We start from the raw sequence: 14,655 nt of genomic DNA on the forward strand, positions 1-14,655 counted from the left end.
TGCTAATATTGACTCCAGCTGTTGAAAAAAAGTATGTTCAAAACCTGTTCAGCAAGCATACTTGTGGATTTAAGGAATATCATGGCTTGTGCAGTCAGTCTGATTCTTTTTCCAGAATCAAATGCAGGTGGTGGATTGCACTTGTGTTTCTGCATGTGCTGTTCTAGCAGGAAATCGAAAGAAACCCTAGGTTGGAGCTATAACCTTCATCCACTGATGTATTGAAGTTGGACAAATCAGCTGTTGATTTTGGTTGAGAGAACTTTTTTTTTCTAACCTGTAGTTGATGTGTTTCTTCCCTCTTGGGATTTTTTTTTTGACACAGCTGGCACGAGCCACAGTACGTGATCCCAAAACCGGTGTCCTTACAGTGGCTAGCTACAGGGTATCAAAAAGGTAAGCCTAGAGCAGAGTTTAGCTTTAAGGGTTTTGTGCTTAACAGCCATCATCTGCTACCTACAGCTGAAAACTTGAAGTGCTTTGCCTGTAGCAAAAGCTTGCACAACAAATGCATGATAAATGGCTCATAGCCATCTGACTGAGGGCAAAAGAATCTTTTGGCCTAGGGGAATGGGTTGTTGTGGGTGATACACCAAAATAACATGTTCCAATCCTTCCCCTATCCTAGCTCTTGGTTGGAGGAAGACGATGATCCTGTTGTGGCCAAAGTGAATCAACGAATGCAGCAGATCACAGGGTTAACAGTGAAAACAGCTGAACTCTTGCAGGTTGGTGCACTTGTCTTGCCACACTTCATGCTGGTAGAATTACCTGCTGGTCAGGGTGGTCTGGTGCCTGTGCAGATACAAACATAGGCTGGCTCTTGCTCAGTCCCTCTTAGGGGTTCTGTTGTCTGCTCACTAAGCACACGGAGTAGATAAGGTGTTCATGGTGTGTGGGGTGTTGCCAGCTGTTCCTAGCTGTAAGGACCTGGCAGGTAGATGTTTTCTCTTTGTGCGCCAGGCAGAGAAGGGTGGAGACATCAAAGAAATAGAAAACAACTGTGCAGGAATCTGTGATGTATCAGTTTGTTTTGAGGGAAATGCCTGCCACGTGTTTTCAAGTCTGTGAAAGTTGAACCTCCTGAAAGCTGAACCTTTCAAAGACACATATTTTTCATAGTCCTGCTATATTCTCATATGGAGTTTGATCTTTGTCTGCTGGGGAGAGGAAGGAGAGGAGGAGAGATACAGCACTGCCAGAATAGCTGCACTTTAGCCTGTTTACTGCATCTCTTCCTCCATGCTCCTTGAATTCCTGTTCTAGAGCCTGATTGAAGTGCTATTCTTTACTGGCTATCCACAAAAACCAGGTCATTGTGTAGTGATCTTAGGGATGTGTTAAGTGCAGCTTCAAAGTAACTAAATCAAAAGTTATGTGATCTTCAGGTAAAGTAAGCAAAGTGGTGCTTTTAAGCTTCTTTGAGCCTTGAGAAGGATTCTCATCCTCATCAACCTTCTTTGAGGATGAGAATCTCATCCTAGGCTGTGTATCTGCTAGCTTGGACACATACTAGAGAATTACATGCACTCAGCTCCCTCCTCTGAAGAGGAGAGAGCAGGAGTGTGGTAAAACTATTGCTGCTAATTCGTGTTAAACAGGCTGTCGTAGTGCTGAGTGCTGGTGGTGAGATGTTTGATACTGAGAAATACTCTCAGCGAAACCCTTAAATATGAAAGGGAAAGAGCACTTAAATTGTTTCTCATCCACATACCTCATTTCTGGCAATCTAAAGAGAAATGAAGTGTGCTATAGATAACAGTCTTGCCACAAAGTGCTGTTTCTCAAGGCATGATTTGGATCTCGGAGAGCAAATGCTATCACTTGTAGTTCAGTGCGTGTTTGTTTCCTTCTTCCACGCTGTAGGTTGCCAACTATGGAATGGGAGGGCAGTATGAGCCACACTTTGATTTTTCTAGGGTAAGATCACACTTTCAGTTATTTCTTAGTGGGGTGGGGAGGGGGGAACAGCTTATTTTGAGCAAAAACTGTTGAAATTATTTTCTATGAAAACAATGTATAGCCCTGTTGCATGGGATGGAGCAGGACCTTTGGCAAGCCTTTGCACTGCCTTCTCTGGCGCTGAAAGCTCAAGAGAACAATGGACAAATCTGACTGCCTGCTTATCTTTGTCATCTTGGTTCCTTGCCCAGTATAAAGACACTAGAAGGTAGCCATGTGGCACTTGAATATGCTCCTTCCATTACTTTGTTCAGAAACTGAGGTCTGCAAGCCCTGGGTTGTGAGTCTGCAGTGTTCCATTAGGTTTCTGAGTTCAGCAAGGTTGTCTGAGTCCTCCTTTGGATATTTTAAAGTACTTTGCAGGAGCTGGCTGAGCAGGAGACATCCCTCCAAAAAGTAGCTATTACGGAAATCTTCATGGGTCATACAGCCTATCTGGCAAAACCCTTAGTGTGGCTGCAGCTCTAAGGTCTGAAGAGGGTTTGTTGGGTCAATGTTCAGGAGGGCAGTGCTACAGTGAGCAGGAGAACTCGCTGCTGGTGGGTGCTGGATCTGCTCTAGGCACAAGAGGGCTCTACCTGGCAGGTCACAGCTCTGGCTTACTGCAAGGGGGGAGAAAAGAACAGATTCTTAATTGTTACCCTAAACCAGTTGATGAACATTCTAATCATACTGAAGAGCTATGGTGACTGGTCATTTCAAATGTAAAATCCATCTGATGCCTTGGTTTCCTGTAGAACCATAGCATTTCAATGGAATCTCACTTAATTCAGGCTGTCCCAGTCGCTGTACCTGGTAGAAGCCAGAGCATAACCGAATAATTAATTGAGTACAGAACTGAAGCCACCCAACTTAGCACTGTTTAAAAAAAAAAAATTCTGAACTTGAACACTGTGGAAGCTCATATTCATTAGCTTTGGCCTCTTGAGAGAATTTTCCTGTTAACTTTAAGACTGCTTCATTTCCTGAGTCAAGCAAATGCTCTTAAATTTTCGTCAAAGCCTTTGAACTCAAGGATCTCAGCCATCAAACTGGCCAGGGTGGACTTTACTTTTGGATTTGGATTAGGCAGCTGGGACAGAGCTCTGCTTGGAGCCTGACCTTGGCTGCAGTCATCAGTTAAGGCAAAGCAGTCGTGGAGTTTGCTGCAGTTTTGGACTGGTCCGCCAGGCTCTCTGTGCATCACGTTGCAGTGTTGAGATGCCGAGATACTGCTGTGCTGCTCCACCTCCTGATCAGCCTCACAGCTTTTTGTTCCCTTGCTGTTCTCAAATAGGGACACATTAGTTGCTGCATAGTACAATTCTGAGATATTATTGGTTGCTCAAAAGTTAGAGAGATCTTTTGATATTGAAGTTCAGAAACGTGCAGCTGGACCTGGACTGGCAGCAGTGACAGAAACCAGGGAATCCTCTATACCTCAGTGCTCTTTCGTTGGCTCTTTTGGATTAAATTTGCATATCCAGATGCAAAAGTCTTTTTTTAATGAGCCCATTTCAGGAAAGAGCTTTTACGTCTTGAAATTATGCTTCAAGTAGATTAAACTATAACATCTCACAGATGGTGGCTGTGACTTTCCTTGCTGTTTGTTTTTTCTAATACTGATTTCTTCTCTTCTTTAAATGTTGAAGATTATTGGTTTTGTGTAGAAGAGTGCACCTTAGTGTCTTCTGACAAATTATTTCATGACTATTAGCAATGTAAATAAACTTCTAATTGCATTTTTTTGAAGGGAGGAGACACACATTGGTATTCTAGATGTTCTTTCTGCTTCTAAGCTGGCCCTGATGTGATCTCATACTTCAACAAACGAAACTCAGTGTTTCCTACAGAGTAAAGACAACTTGATCTTTTTGATGTGGTCCTTAATCTTAGACAGGCAACCGCCTGAAAAGCTCATTACTGCTAATCTGCGATTTTTTGTCTGCTGCCAAAAACTGCGTTTTCTTTTCTCATGACAGTATTTCTTTGAGTCACTGCTATGTTTACAAGAACCTAGTGTGTTCTCTAAAGCCTGCTGCAGCTGAGTGTTTCGTATTCACCTCAGTTGTTGACTTTAGATCGGTGTCCAGTACAGTAATAACCTGTTGTTAACTTTTCTGGGATAACATCTTTGCCACAGGCCCCGAAAACATTGCTTTTACTCTGCCCTAAAAATTGCTTCAGTGCTACTTGTAACCCCTGAGTGCTACGTGCCTGCAGTTATGCACCCTGGCTGCAATTCGTAATGGCTTTAACGTCGCCCTGTATCAATAGTCCTCTTTTTATTCCAACTTTTTTAAATTGGGCTTAAGGATCTCTCTGCAGAGCTACACGTGTGTAACACGAGTGTGAGCCCGTTTGGAACTTGGGTTAAAGTTGTTGTCTGTTGCAGCGACCCTTTGACAGCACACTCAAATCGGAAGGAAATAGGCTAGCGACGTTTCTTAACTATGTAAGTACCTCTGTTTGTCTGCTGTCTGTGAGCTTGAAGTTTGCAGTTTTTCTCATTTAATTTTATAGAAAGATGAGCCAGATGCTTTCAAGCGGTTAGGGACTGGAAATCGTGTGGCCACTTTTTTAAACTATGTAAGTATGATGATCCTTTGTGCGTTGAGTGTAACTTTAGCAGCATCTTGTTTACAGCTTGTGCAGTTGGTTATTTGTAGAGATCCCCTGGTGTCTGGAAGTAGGGATTTCATTATTCTTGCAGCATCAGGTGCTGTCCCATTCTGGTAGTGTTTAACCCCAGAGCAGAAAACTTGAATATAGGGCCCAGCCTCCCCTTTTGGCCACTCTACTGTGGAATCTTTGACTTCATTGGATTCCTGTTGATGGGAGAGGAGAATTTGGCTTATTTCTCAAAAGCGAGTGCTTAGGGTACTCATGTGGCACACTTTGAGAGCTTGGCTATCAGCCATTGACTGTGAGACAGTCGTGTTCTTCCAGCACTGTTTGACAGCACTTGATGTTGTGGTCCCTCAGCCTCCTTTTTTGCTGTTTGGGAAAGCTGGAGTTACTCTGGCATAGCTGTTGCTGCAGCAAATGGAGGAGACTTAGCTACTGAACTTGGTGCAACTGGGTTACAAACACAGGATTGAAAAGATTCATTAGTTGCATGTGTTATTCAGCCTACAGACCATGTACACTGGAATCCTGAACATAACTGCCACTGATACTAGTGGCCTAATGTTTTCACAATAGTCTTAAAATGATTTCATCTGTCAACTTATACTTACTGTATCAGTAATTAGGATGACTTTATCTACTGTGTCTAACTTTTGAGTTACAACTTCAGCTACACTTCAAATTCAAAATTCTGTGATGAAATCTTTATGGCTGAGCTGGTATTTTGAGTGTGATATGTGGGTCAAAACAGAACCAGAGATAATTTAAACTTGATAGGGCAGGGGAGGAAATAATCTCCAAAACAAAAATTTGAATGAGATAAATAGCTGTGAAATAGTCTGCTGCTAAAAGACTTGAATTTTAAATTGTCTCTATCTGTATTTTGCTTGCCTCTCAGACTTTTTGACAAGCCTTGATACAGAGTGAATGATAATGCACCTTATTTTCTGCCAGTTGTACATGGTCAAAGGTGGTTTACCCTTGTGTGTCCCATGTAGAACATACCATACATGTACCAACACCCTTACTAAAAAGAGTGGTTGTGTTGCCAAGGCGTAGGTATTAACTTGCCAAGTTGCATGCACATGCTTTCTAGTTGGAAGGGGCAAAAACCTGTGCGCCTGTGGCATCTTATGCCCTTTTATTGTAGGTACCAAGCAGGAGGACACCAGAGTGGTAATAACATCTGCTTTACACAGAAATCCAAGTTACTAATAACTGGGGACTTGAGTGTATCAATAGTAGTTCTGCTGTTTAGATTTGGTGGGAGCTGGATCTAACTTGTTTCTTTTCATTAGAATCTGATCAAAAACTCAGTGAAACCAGTGGAAAGACACTTCTATTTTTAATGGGAGGATTTCCAGGAACTTTGATGGGTTTTGGATCTGGAATTTGTAGTGAGTCCCTAATTACTGATGAATTCAGTAGGGTTAAATTCATTCCAGTGTAGAAGAGCAAAGCATAAAGATATATGCTTTTCTTTAGAGTTAAATATTTGTACATATTAAAGTTTGAGAGGCATAAAGCACTTGAAGTGGCGTTAACATCACTGGTGAACAGCATAGAAACAGTGCAGAAAGTGAGGTTTTCTAACAGTTGGTGCAGTTTTTGAAGTGGTTGACCAAGATGCATAAACTGAATTATGAAAATCAGTTCCAAAGGCATGGTTTCAATTTATGAGGAAACATGTGGTTTAACAGACACTTGTTTTCCTAATTGGATCATAAACTGGAATGAAATTCTTGAAACTGGCTTCCTCTGAAGTCCTCTCCCTTGTTCTAGAGTACCAGCTTATTAACACTGCAGGTACACACCTTCTTATGGCTAATTGTTTGTGCAACAGATGATAGATCATCTAGACGAAGTGCTGAACAAAAGCCTTCAGTAGCAGGTACTTTCACTTTTGCAGTTTGTGCTGGTTGAAGCGCATCCTTTTCCCACCGGTGCCTCTTGTAGAGGTGCAAGTAGGAACTGCGTTAGGGCTCGGGGCACTTCTAGTTTGTGGGACTGCATGTGCAAAACACGTTGTAAACAGACAGAGTTTGTGGGCTTTGTTTTCTCAGATGAGTGATGTAGAAGCTGGAGGAGCTACAGTTTTTCCAGATTTTGGGGCAGCGATATGGCCCAAGAAGGTAAAGTCTGTTTATGTGTTTTGCTTGATTTCTCCTCTCTCCTCTTGCTGTCTCTTCCTTTTCCTGTAGCAAACTCCTGCATCTATTTAAAAGTCAGCAAATGTGACAAAGTGCTGTTCATTGCGACTGGATTGAGAGGCTGCTGTACATCAAGGCAGCTGTAGCTGATCTTACAGACTGCAGGCCTTCTCCCCTTGTTTTACAATGCATAATGTGAACAGTTTCTGTGTAGAGCTGTTATATTAAAAAAAAAATCAACCAAAAGAAGCCACCAAAACTTCTTGTGTTCAGGCAGAACTCCTCTACTCTGAACGTGGCTGGATTAACAGAGTGGGACTAAGGGTTTTTTCATGTGCTGTCAGTGGTGGCCTGTGCTCAAGTGCTGCAGAAGAGCCTGCAGCTGAATTCATAGGCATTCCCCCCCTTGCTTGCTGTAACCTGAATAATTTTATTGACTAGGTTCTGACTAATCCAGATCTGATTTTACTTTTTAGGGAACGGCAGTATTTTGGTACAATCTTTTCAGAAGTGGCGAGGGTGATTACAGAACAAGGCATGCAGCTTGTCCAGTACTAGTAGGGTGTAAATGGGGTAAGTAACATTCCTTTAGGAACAAAACCTGAAGGGGAGGACTCGTGTATGCCAAGCTGGGGATCTACTGAACCCTTCTAACAGCACTTAATAATGTGTTGCCATTTTAACTACTGGAGTCATTTGGCCCTAATGAAAACTCCCACCATCAATGTCCCGTGGTGTTAAGCAGCTGCCCTGTTCAGCTGTAGCTGTTTCCAGTGAGTTTATTTGGTGTCAGTGACAGTGCAAAGTGTGTCACTGAGTGTGTGGTGTATCAGCATCAGGATGACTTGAATTATGACTTGACTAGAATCAGGTCTCTTCCTACAAAGACTTGTACATAGTTTTAACTGCAAAAGGAGGAGAGCTCCTCGTAAAGTCAATATGAACGTCTGGACACTGGGAATTTCTGCTAACTGCTGAAAGCTGCTCAAGCTTCATGTCATCTGTTCCCATACCTGCCTTCCTCAGCCTCTGAGGTATTCCCCTGGAGTGCCAGAGCATACTGATCTGTAAATGATACCAGACCCAGAATACTCTACTCTGTTACTGTTGGCCCCAGAATTGTACAGTCAGAAAGATCTTTTCTTCCCCAGCCCTTTGTGTCTTCCTGTGTCCCATTGGATGGCTGGAGAAGCATAACTGGGGATCCTCAGGCTGAGAGATGAGGTTTTACTTGAAGTAACCATCTGGGTTGTGATGATACACACACTGGGTACATGTTGGTAACTAATTTCACATCCTTGTTCCACAGTTTCAAACAAATGGTTTCACGAAAGAGGAAATGAATTTTTACGACCTTGTGGGAGAACAGAAGTTGACTGAAACCCAACCTGCTGCAGGCCTTTCTTTCTCTGTCTCCTTTTCTACTGTTGGTTGTTCCAGTTCATTTCTAAGAAATGATCCATCTTTTTCTCCAAGAGTCCTGGCACTTTACCAAAACAAAGGACAACAAAACATGTAACACCTGTGAAAGAAAGTAAATGGCATTGTACACATGCTTGTGTTCTGGTTGCTGTTATTTCCATGTTCCCCCTGCCCTACCATCCTCCTGACCTGCCTTCTGCCCTCCCAACGTTCTCTGTGCTAGTGGTGCAAACAGTGCTGTGGGCGATTCGCTATGTTTGGGTGCCTGGTCTTGTGCCTTTTGTACCTCAGAAGATTTAGATGTTAAATATTTCTTTGAACCAAAGTTGGTTTGTTTTAAAGTTTTGTGTACATGTTGATTTTATTGTATTTCTATGGATCACAAGTTTTGAAACAAAAATAAATGTTCTTTCCATAAAGTGATTCTCTATTCTGTGTCCTTAATAGGTGTGTCAGTGCCTGGTTTTAGGGAGCTGTGAGCCTTTACTTTTTCCTTTATTGAGGGCCTGTTGCTTTGTTACCCTTTTTCTGTAGAAAATCTTATGGTTTTGGGCAGTGTTTTATTTAAGGCTCCAGCACATGACACAGAACTGTTGCACCTTCTTCGGAAGCTGGAAAGGTTTAATTTGTGTATTGAAACTCTACTGCTACGTTTTGGCCCAATGGCAACTGTGATCTCAGCATTATTACACTTATGAGAAGCCTTTCCCTGTGATGTCAACTCTTCTCTTGTGGGTACTATCTATTTTTGATGCAAGCAGTTACAAAAATCTGAAGCCTTTCAAGGCTTTCAACAGTCTTGACAATTTTTGATTCTGAAAGTATCTCTGCTGATGACGCTGTGTTTTTACCGCAGGAACACCTGATCTGGCAGAGCTCAACACCTTTTGAAGTCAAGTAGGATGGTTTGCAAGCAAAGCTACTTTTTATAGACTGGAGCAGGGTTTTGTCTTGCCTTTCAGAAGGGTTGGAAATAATCATGCCCTTGGAACACAAGGATTCAGATTCTCCTTTGCCTTTGTGCCCTGTTAAGCATGTGTGTAATGGCCACAAGCCAACACGTGGAGGACAGTGTTGTCCACAGTGGAAAGGAAATGCCATTTCTGAATTATAATTCAGGAGAAATAACTCTGCTCGTTCATTTTTGTTTTAGCAATTATGCAGAAATAGGCAAATATCTCAGAAATGTAGAAACTTGCTGTTAGTACCAGACTGTGGTATCAATCTGCCACCGTGCAGGGTGGACTGACTTCAGATCTCTCACTGGCCATTTCTGGTATGAGCATGATTTGTGGCAATATGGATGATTGCTGGTGAACTTAAAGCCAAAAGCAGTAATGATTTTACAGCCAGGAGTTACTGCTGAAAGACTAGCTTGGGCAATTGTTCATATACCACCATATGAAACTGGCTTGAGAAAACGAAAGACTCTTCCATTGCACCAAAACATCCTGTGGCAGTCATGCTTATGTGACAAACTCTGGCTTCCTCCGTGCTTCTCCGTTGCCCTGTGTTGTGCAAAGACTGGATGAGCTGGGATGAGGTAATGCTTAGAACAACTGGCAGGCAGGACTAGAAGCAATGCACCTGCTCTCCTCCTAGCAAAGGCTTGTGGAACAGAAGGGTTTCACTAGTTGTGTATAACAGATGTCATGGATTTATTGTATCCATGGTCATGGAGGTCTTGGGTTGCCCAGGCAGGGACTTACTGGGCTCCAGTTGTTAATGATGCTGAAATGGGATGGGCATCTAGTCTGGTAAATAAACTGTGTGAAGAGTTATAGTAGGGAGCTATAGGAATTGTAAGATGTTTTTTCCCTAAAAGCTTTAATGACCTAGCACAGCATAGCTTGATAGTTGCTCCCTAATCTTTCGCAGTGCTCCTTTGCTTTGCCATGAATGTTGTGGTTGTTGGCTGGCTGTTCAGAATATTTCATTGTTGACCTCTAGTTTTCTTAGTAAAATCTCTCAGTACAACATAAACTTGGGAAATAAGCAGTTTTGCTTTTATAACAAAGCATTCAACATATGACAGCCTCACAGATGTGGAGCAGAACTGATGATGAACCAAAGCCACAATCTCTGGTTGGAACACTTTGGATTTCAGGGGGAGGAAGAGGAATCTACTTAGACTTTCTGTCAGCATGGTATGTTGACAGATGAAGTTCATATTGGGACTCTGGCCAAAAATCTGCACATCCCACTTGTGAAATGGTGTAGTTGGCTGGGAAATACTACTGTTAACTCTGTTATACTGAACTTTTAAAGCTAACTTTACTTGTTTTCTCCGGGGCAAAACTCTTATCGTGTTCTCTGGGTTGTCTTCCAGTCTGTGCCTGACGTAGGATGTGATGAGTGTGGATGCAGAACTGCTCGAATGCTAAGCTTCCTTTTGTGCTTTGTGCAGGCTTGACTTATGTGTTACTCTTCAGATTAGATTACTGGTATTTTTGAGAAAATAGTATATGTGACTTAGGGGCATTCAGTAACCTCCCAGGCACGTTTGTGTAGTCTGGCAGATGATATTCCCTGTGTCTCCTATCCTTCCAGAAGATGAATGGAATATAGCAATTAGCCTGAAATTAAGCCTAAGGGATAGTTTATAGACCTAAAAGTGAAGATTCATATGCTGGAACAAGTAAGCCTTCTTCCATCTAGGCATAGGGAGCTGCTGCTGGTGTATCACTGGTGTGATGAGCATTTACATCTTGTTTAGACCAAAATGGTTTTTCTCCTGACATACTGCTGACTCTTTTTTATTTCACAGGGTTTAAGTACTTATGTCAGATATTTATATGCACTACAAAGGCTTACTGTGGACGTGTGGCTGCCAGACACTTTGAAGTGCTTTGGGACCTTTCCGAGATGTCTTCAGGTCGCATCTGTTAGCTTGCTGATGAGGTCTTCAAGGCTCTGCTCTGCATAACAGGTACTGATGAAAGCAGATAACCGTGTGAACTGTCATGGAAAGATCATCTCTTATCGTGGCTTGTGTAGTCATAAGAAGAACCACCACCCCCAGCCCATGCCAGGAATTCACATCCAGCTTGAGCATGTGGTTTCTTCAGCCCTGGCCTGAATGCTGCTGAGTGGACACAGGCTGTGTCACTGAGCAGTTGGGCAGCCCTCCAACTGGGTTAGGAAATCACCGAAAGCATGAATGTTCTCTACTCAGTGAAGTACTTATCATCATCTTGTCTTCACTAGAAGTTACTTCTCTTTCCTGTTACAGTGGAAAAACGTGTGACAATCATCTCTCTGGTCACCTCAGAGGGGAAAACTGGCATCCAGGTTGAAATGTGTAGTGTGAGTGGAAAATGAGTTTGGCTGTGACGGACAAGGAAGCCGTGCAAGCTATGGCAGAGCATGGTTGGGGTGTTCTGCTGGGCTGGGGACCTTGTTTATATTGTACAAGCAAGCTGTGTACCTCAGCTGAGCTATAAAATCCCTGATGTGGGAAGAAGAGTCTTTTTTCTCAGTGATGCCAAGTTTTATTTGAGATGAGGATGGGGGGTGTGTGGTGGCTGTTCTTTGACCAATGCAGCCCCAGGAGCCCTAATGTATGATCCAATTCCAGCTTCTCTGACCCCCATCTTGGTCTTCCTTCTCACCTCCACCACGACCTTAACTCCGGAGAGACATCCATGTGCCTCTGCCGTGGCAGGATGGGGTTGAAGGCAGGTACCTAGTCCTCCACGTACTTTGCAATGACACACAGCGCACAGGTCATGGTGTTTTTGGGGACTGTCGTGGGACACGCTGCCTGGAAAGTGAGCGTGGTGTTCTGGTGTCTTTGGGCAACTGCATGAAGGTTGCACAGATTGTTAGCAGCACTCAGGTACCGTTCATGCGTTGCATCTCGGTGGTGAGCACAGACAGCTGGCTGATGGCTCTTGCATCCCATAATGGCAGGTTTTCAATAATTGTAGGCAACCCTAGCGGTGTGTTTGGATTGTCCGTGGCTGGGAAGTGTTTGTGCCTTTACCTGCTGTGTGAAGAGAGTGAGTAAAGCGTGCCAAGGAAGAATTATGGAAGTGAGAATTGTCATAACGAGCGTGGGAGAGATGCTGGGTATCTTGGATTATGTGAAGACACAGGGCTTTGCACATATCTTCTGGGATGCTTGTGCAGGTGAGAGGAGGACCTCGCCTACCCTCTCAGAGCCGTTTGGAAGCTGACCTTTCAGCAGAGCCAGGCAGCTCGTGCCCCATAACTTACCTCTGCTTACCATTTTGCACACAGAATCAGCCCAAAGACAGACTTTGTTTGCAAAGCCCTGGGAGAAATGACCTCCCAGGTGTTCTCCAGCTTTCAGAGTCTGCCTTTGGCTTGAGCGTATATTTCAGGATGTTTCTTCTGAGATTTCTAGTGAGGCCTTGAAAGAAGTCAATGATAAAACCAAGCTCCTCACTTGACGTTAAGCATTAACTGGCTCACTACACAACTGAAGAATTTTTTTTTTTCCTTGGAATGTGGTTTTCTCCCACTGTCTGAGGGCTCATAACTGCATCAGCAACTTATATGGGAAACCATGGTCCTGGAGGACTGAGCTCTCCTGGCAGTGTGTTGCTGTGCATGGGCAGGTGTAACCAGTGTGTGAACCAGCACCCAGCTCCTTGATGGGAGCATGGTCACAGTTTTCATTTCCAGCTAGTGGGGCGGGTGGGCAGTAGCAGTGGTGGGGGTGTGATGGTGGCTGTGGGATGGAGGTGGGCAGCGCCGTGGCTCTTGGCTCTGATTGAACCGTGTGCTCTGCTGTGACTCTTCCTGCAGCCCAGATATGGAAACCAAAGCCCCGTAGGGCTGTTTGCTGGCAAACGAGATCATGGGTGAAGTCACTTTGCAGTGTGTTGTTTTGGGCTAGAAATACACTTTGCTAGGTGTGTTTGATCAAGATGTGGGTAGGAAATGGCAGACCTCAGTGTAACCCCAGGTATTTCCAACTCTGGGTTTGTTCTGGGGCACCTCTGAGTAGTGTTTGTGAAATGATCCTGTTGTTCTCTCCTCTGACCTGTTAAGGGTGGAGCACTGCCCCTTCCCACGGGCTGTGGGTGCAGCTGTGCTGCTGACTTGGCTGAGCTCCTGCTCCCTGGTGTTTCTGCTCCCAGGAGGTAAAGAGGACCAGAAGAGTTTCACTGCACTGACATTTTGGTGCGTTTTTTACTGAAAAAAATAGGACGGCTACATCTAGTAGGTGTCACCTCTTTGACCCCAGACTGGAAGGGGGTTTCTCCTACAATGCTCGCTGCATCAGGCCCCCACCTGCAAAACAGGGTCTGGATTCAACGATGCCTTGTTAGCCTCGTGCTGCAGTGCGGAGGTGGGAGCCCTGTGACATCTGAAGCCTGATGGTGATGTAAAATTATACAGGAGTGAGCTGAGCAAATACCAACAGCCCCTTGTGCAGTTGCTGATCTTCCTCGGGGCACTTGATCGTTCCTTATAGCTGCAGAGGATATTGCTGTTGGTGTCCACAGTCTGTATCTGCAAAGATGAGGGAAGATTGAACATGTCACGTTGCACGTCCAGACTACCAGAGAACAGACCTGATGGGACCTGATAAACTTTCTGAGTCTTCTCCACTTATCTGGGCTGGGGTGGAGTGACTCACCCAGCCGTGGTCTCCAGAGATTCAGCAGTCCTCTACCCATGTCCATTTGTAGACCAGGACAGAGTCTCCAAGTGACTCATCACCGGGAAGAGGAGCTGGAGCAGTCGCTGATGCTGACACCCTGTCTTCTGGAGAAGATGGGTTGGGCCCATGGAACTGCTTGTTCCTCTGGCCATGGAGCAGTTGTATGTGACTTCGTTTGAGCGTGGCAGCTGTGCTCGGCTGGTTGAGCATCAGCCACCTGTGGTCCAGGTGCACAGCTGTCCCTGGGGCATGGCTGAGCCCTCTTGCAGAGCACGCAGCAGCGAGGTCTCTGCCCCATCCTACTGCAATAGGATGTTTCACTTGGTTCTAATGTTGATTTCCTCCACTTTAATCTTCTTGAATGAGGGCAATCAAATGAATCGTTTCTGACTCAGTGAGATATGTGGATTTGTAAGCCCTAATACCACGTGTGGCCTTAGGCTGTCACTTCCTCAAAAGTGCTAATTTATTCACGCGCTCTGATCTCGCTTTGCCTCCACACAGGTATTTTGGTGGGAGAAACACTGCAAAACGTGCAGCGCGCCCGTGTCTGCGGCAGGGATGGGGGTCTCTGGCTGCAGAGTGTGGTGGTCTCCTGGCAGGAGTGCTCGTGGCACTTGCTGGCACGATGTCACCTTGTCAATAGAGCCAAGTCTGGCTCTTGTGGGTGTCTTCCTTCCATGCAAAGGTTCATGGCTTTCCCTGGTTCCCCAAGCAGCTGGGAACACGTGCTCTTCCTCTGGATGAGCTGCTTGCGGTTGGATCCCACCTTCTCCGCAGCTCTGCCTCGCATGCCGGCGGCTTCGGCTCTGGCTTGGGAGAGAAGGGGCTGTTTCGAATTAGCAGATGAAGCAGCTGAGGTCATTGGGCTCTTATTCC

General features: G+C 44.6%; 1 protein-coding gene across 1 annotated transcript in view; it reads left to right on the plus strand.

The window, feature by feature from the left end:
• The window catches only part of P4HA2 (prolyl 4-hydroxylase subunit alpha 2), a 29,609-nt gene extending 21,346 nt beyond the window's left edge, over positions 1–8,263 (plus strand). The window contains exons 10-16 of the mRNA XM_086621444.1: positions 326–396; positions 629–728; positions 1,867–1,920; positions 4,337–4,396; positions 6,633–6,701; positions 7,196–7,292; positions 8,029–8,263. Of these exons, the coding sequence (XP_086477570.1) occupies positions 326–396; positions 629–728; positions 1,867–1,920; positions 4,337–4,396; positions 6,633–6,701; positions 7,196–7,292; positions 8,029–8,099 (522 nt within the window). The 3' untranslated portion in view covers positions 8,100–8,263. The remainder of the gene's footprint in view (positions 1–325; positions 397–628; positions 729–1,866; positions 1,921–4,336; positions 4,397–6,632; positions 6,702–7,195; positions 7,293–8,028) is intronic.
• Positions 8,264–14,655: the final 6,392 nt, after the last annotated feature.

The sequence above is a fragment of the Tauraco erythrolophus genome, chromosome 16 (genome assembly GCF_009769465.1).
Source record: "Tauraco erythrolophus isolate bTauEry1 chromosome 16, bTauEry1.pri, whole genome shotgun sequence".
Lineage (NCBI taxonomy): Eukaryota > Metazoa > Chordata > Aves > Musophagiformes > Musophagidae > Tauraco > Tauraco erythrolophus.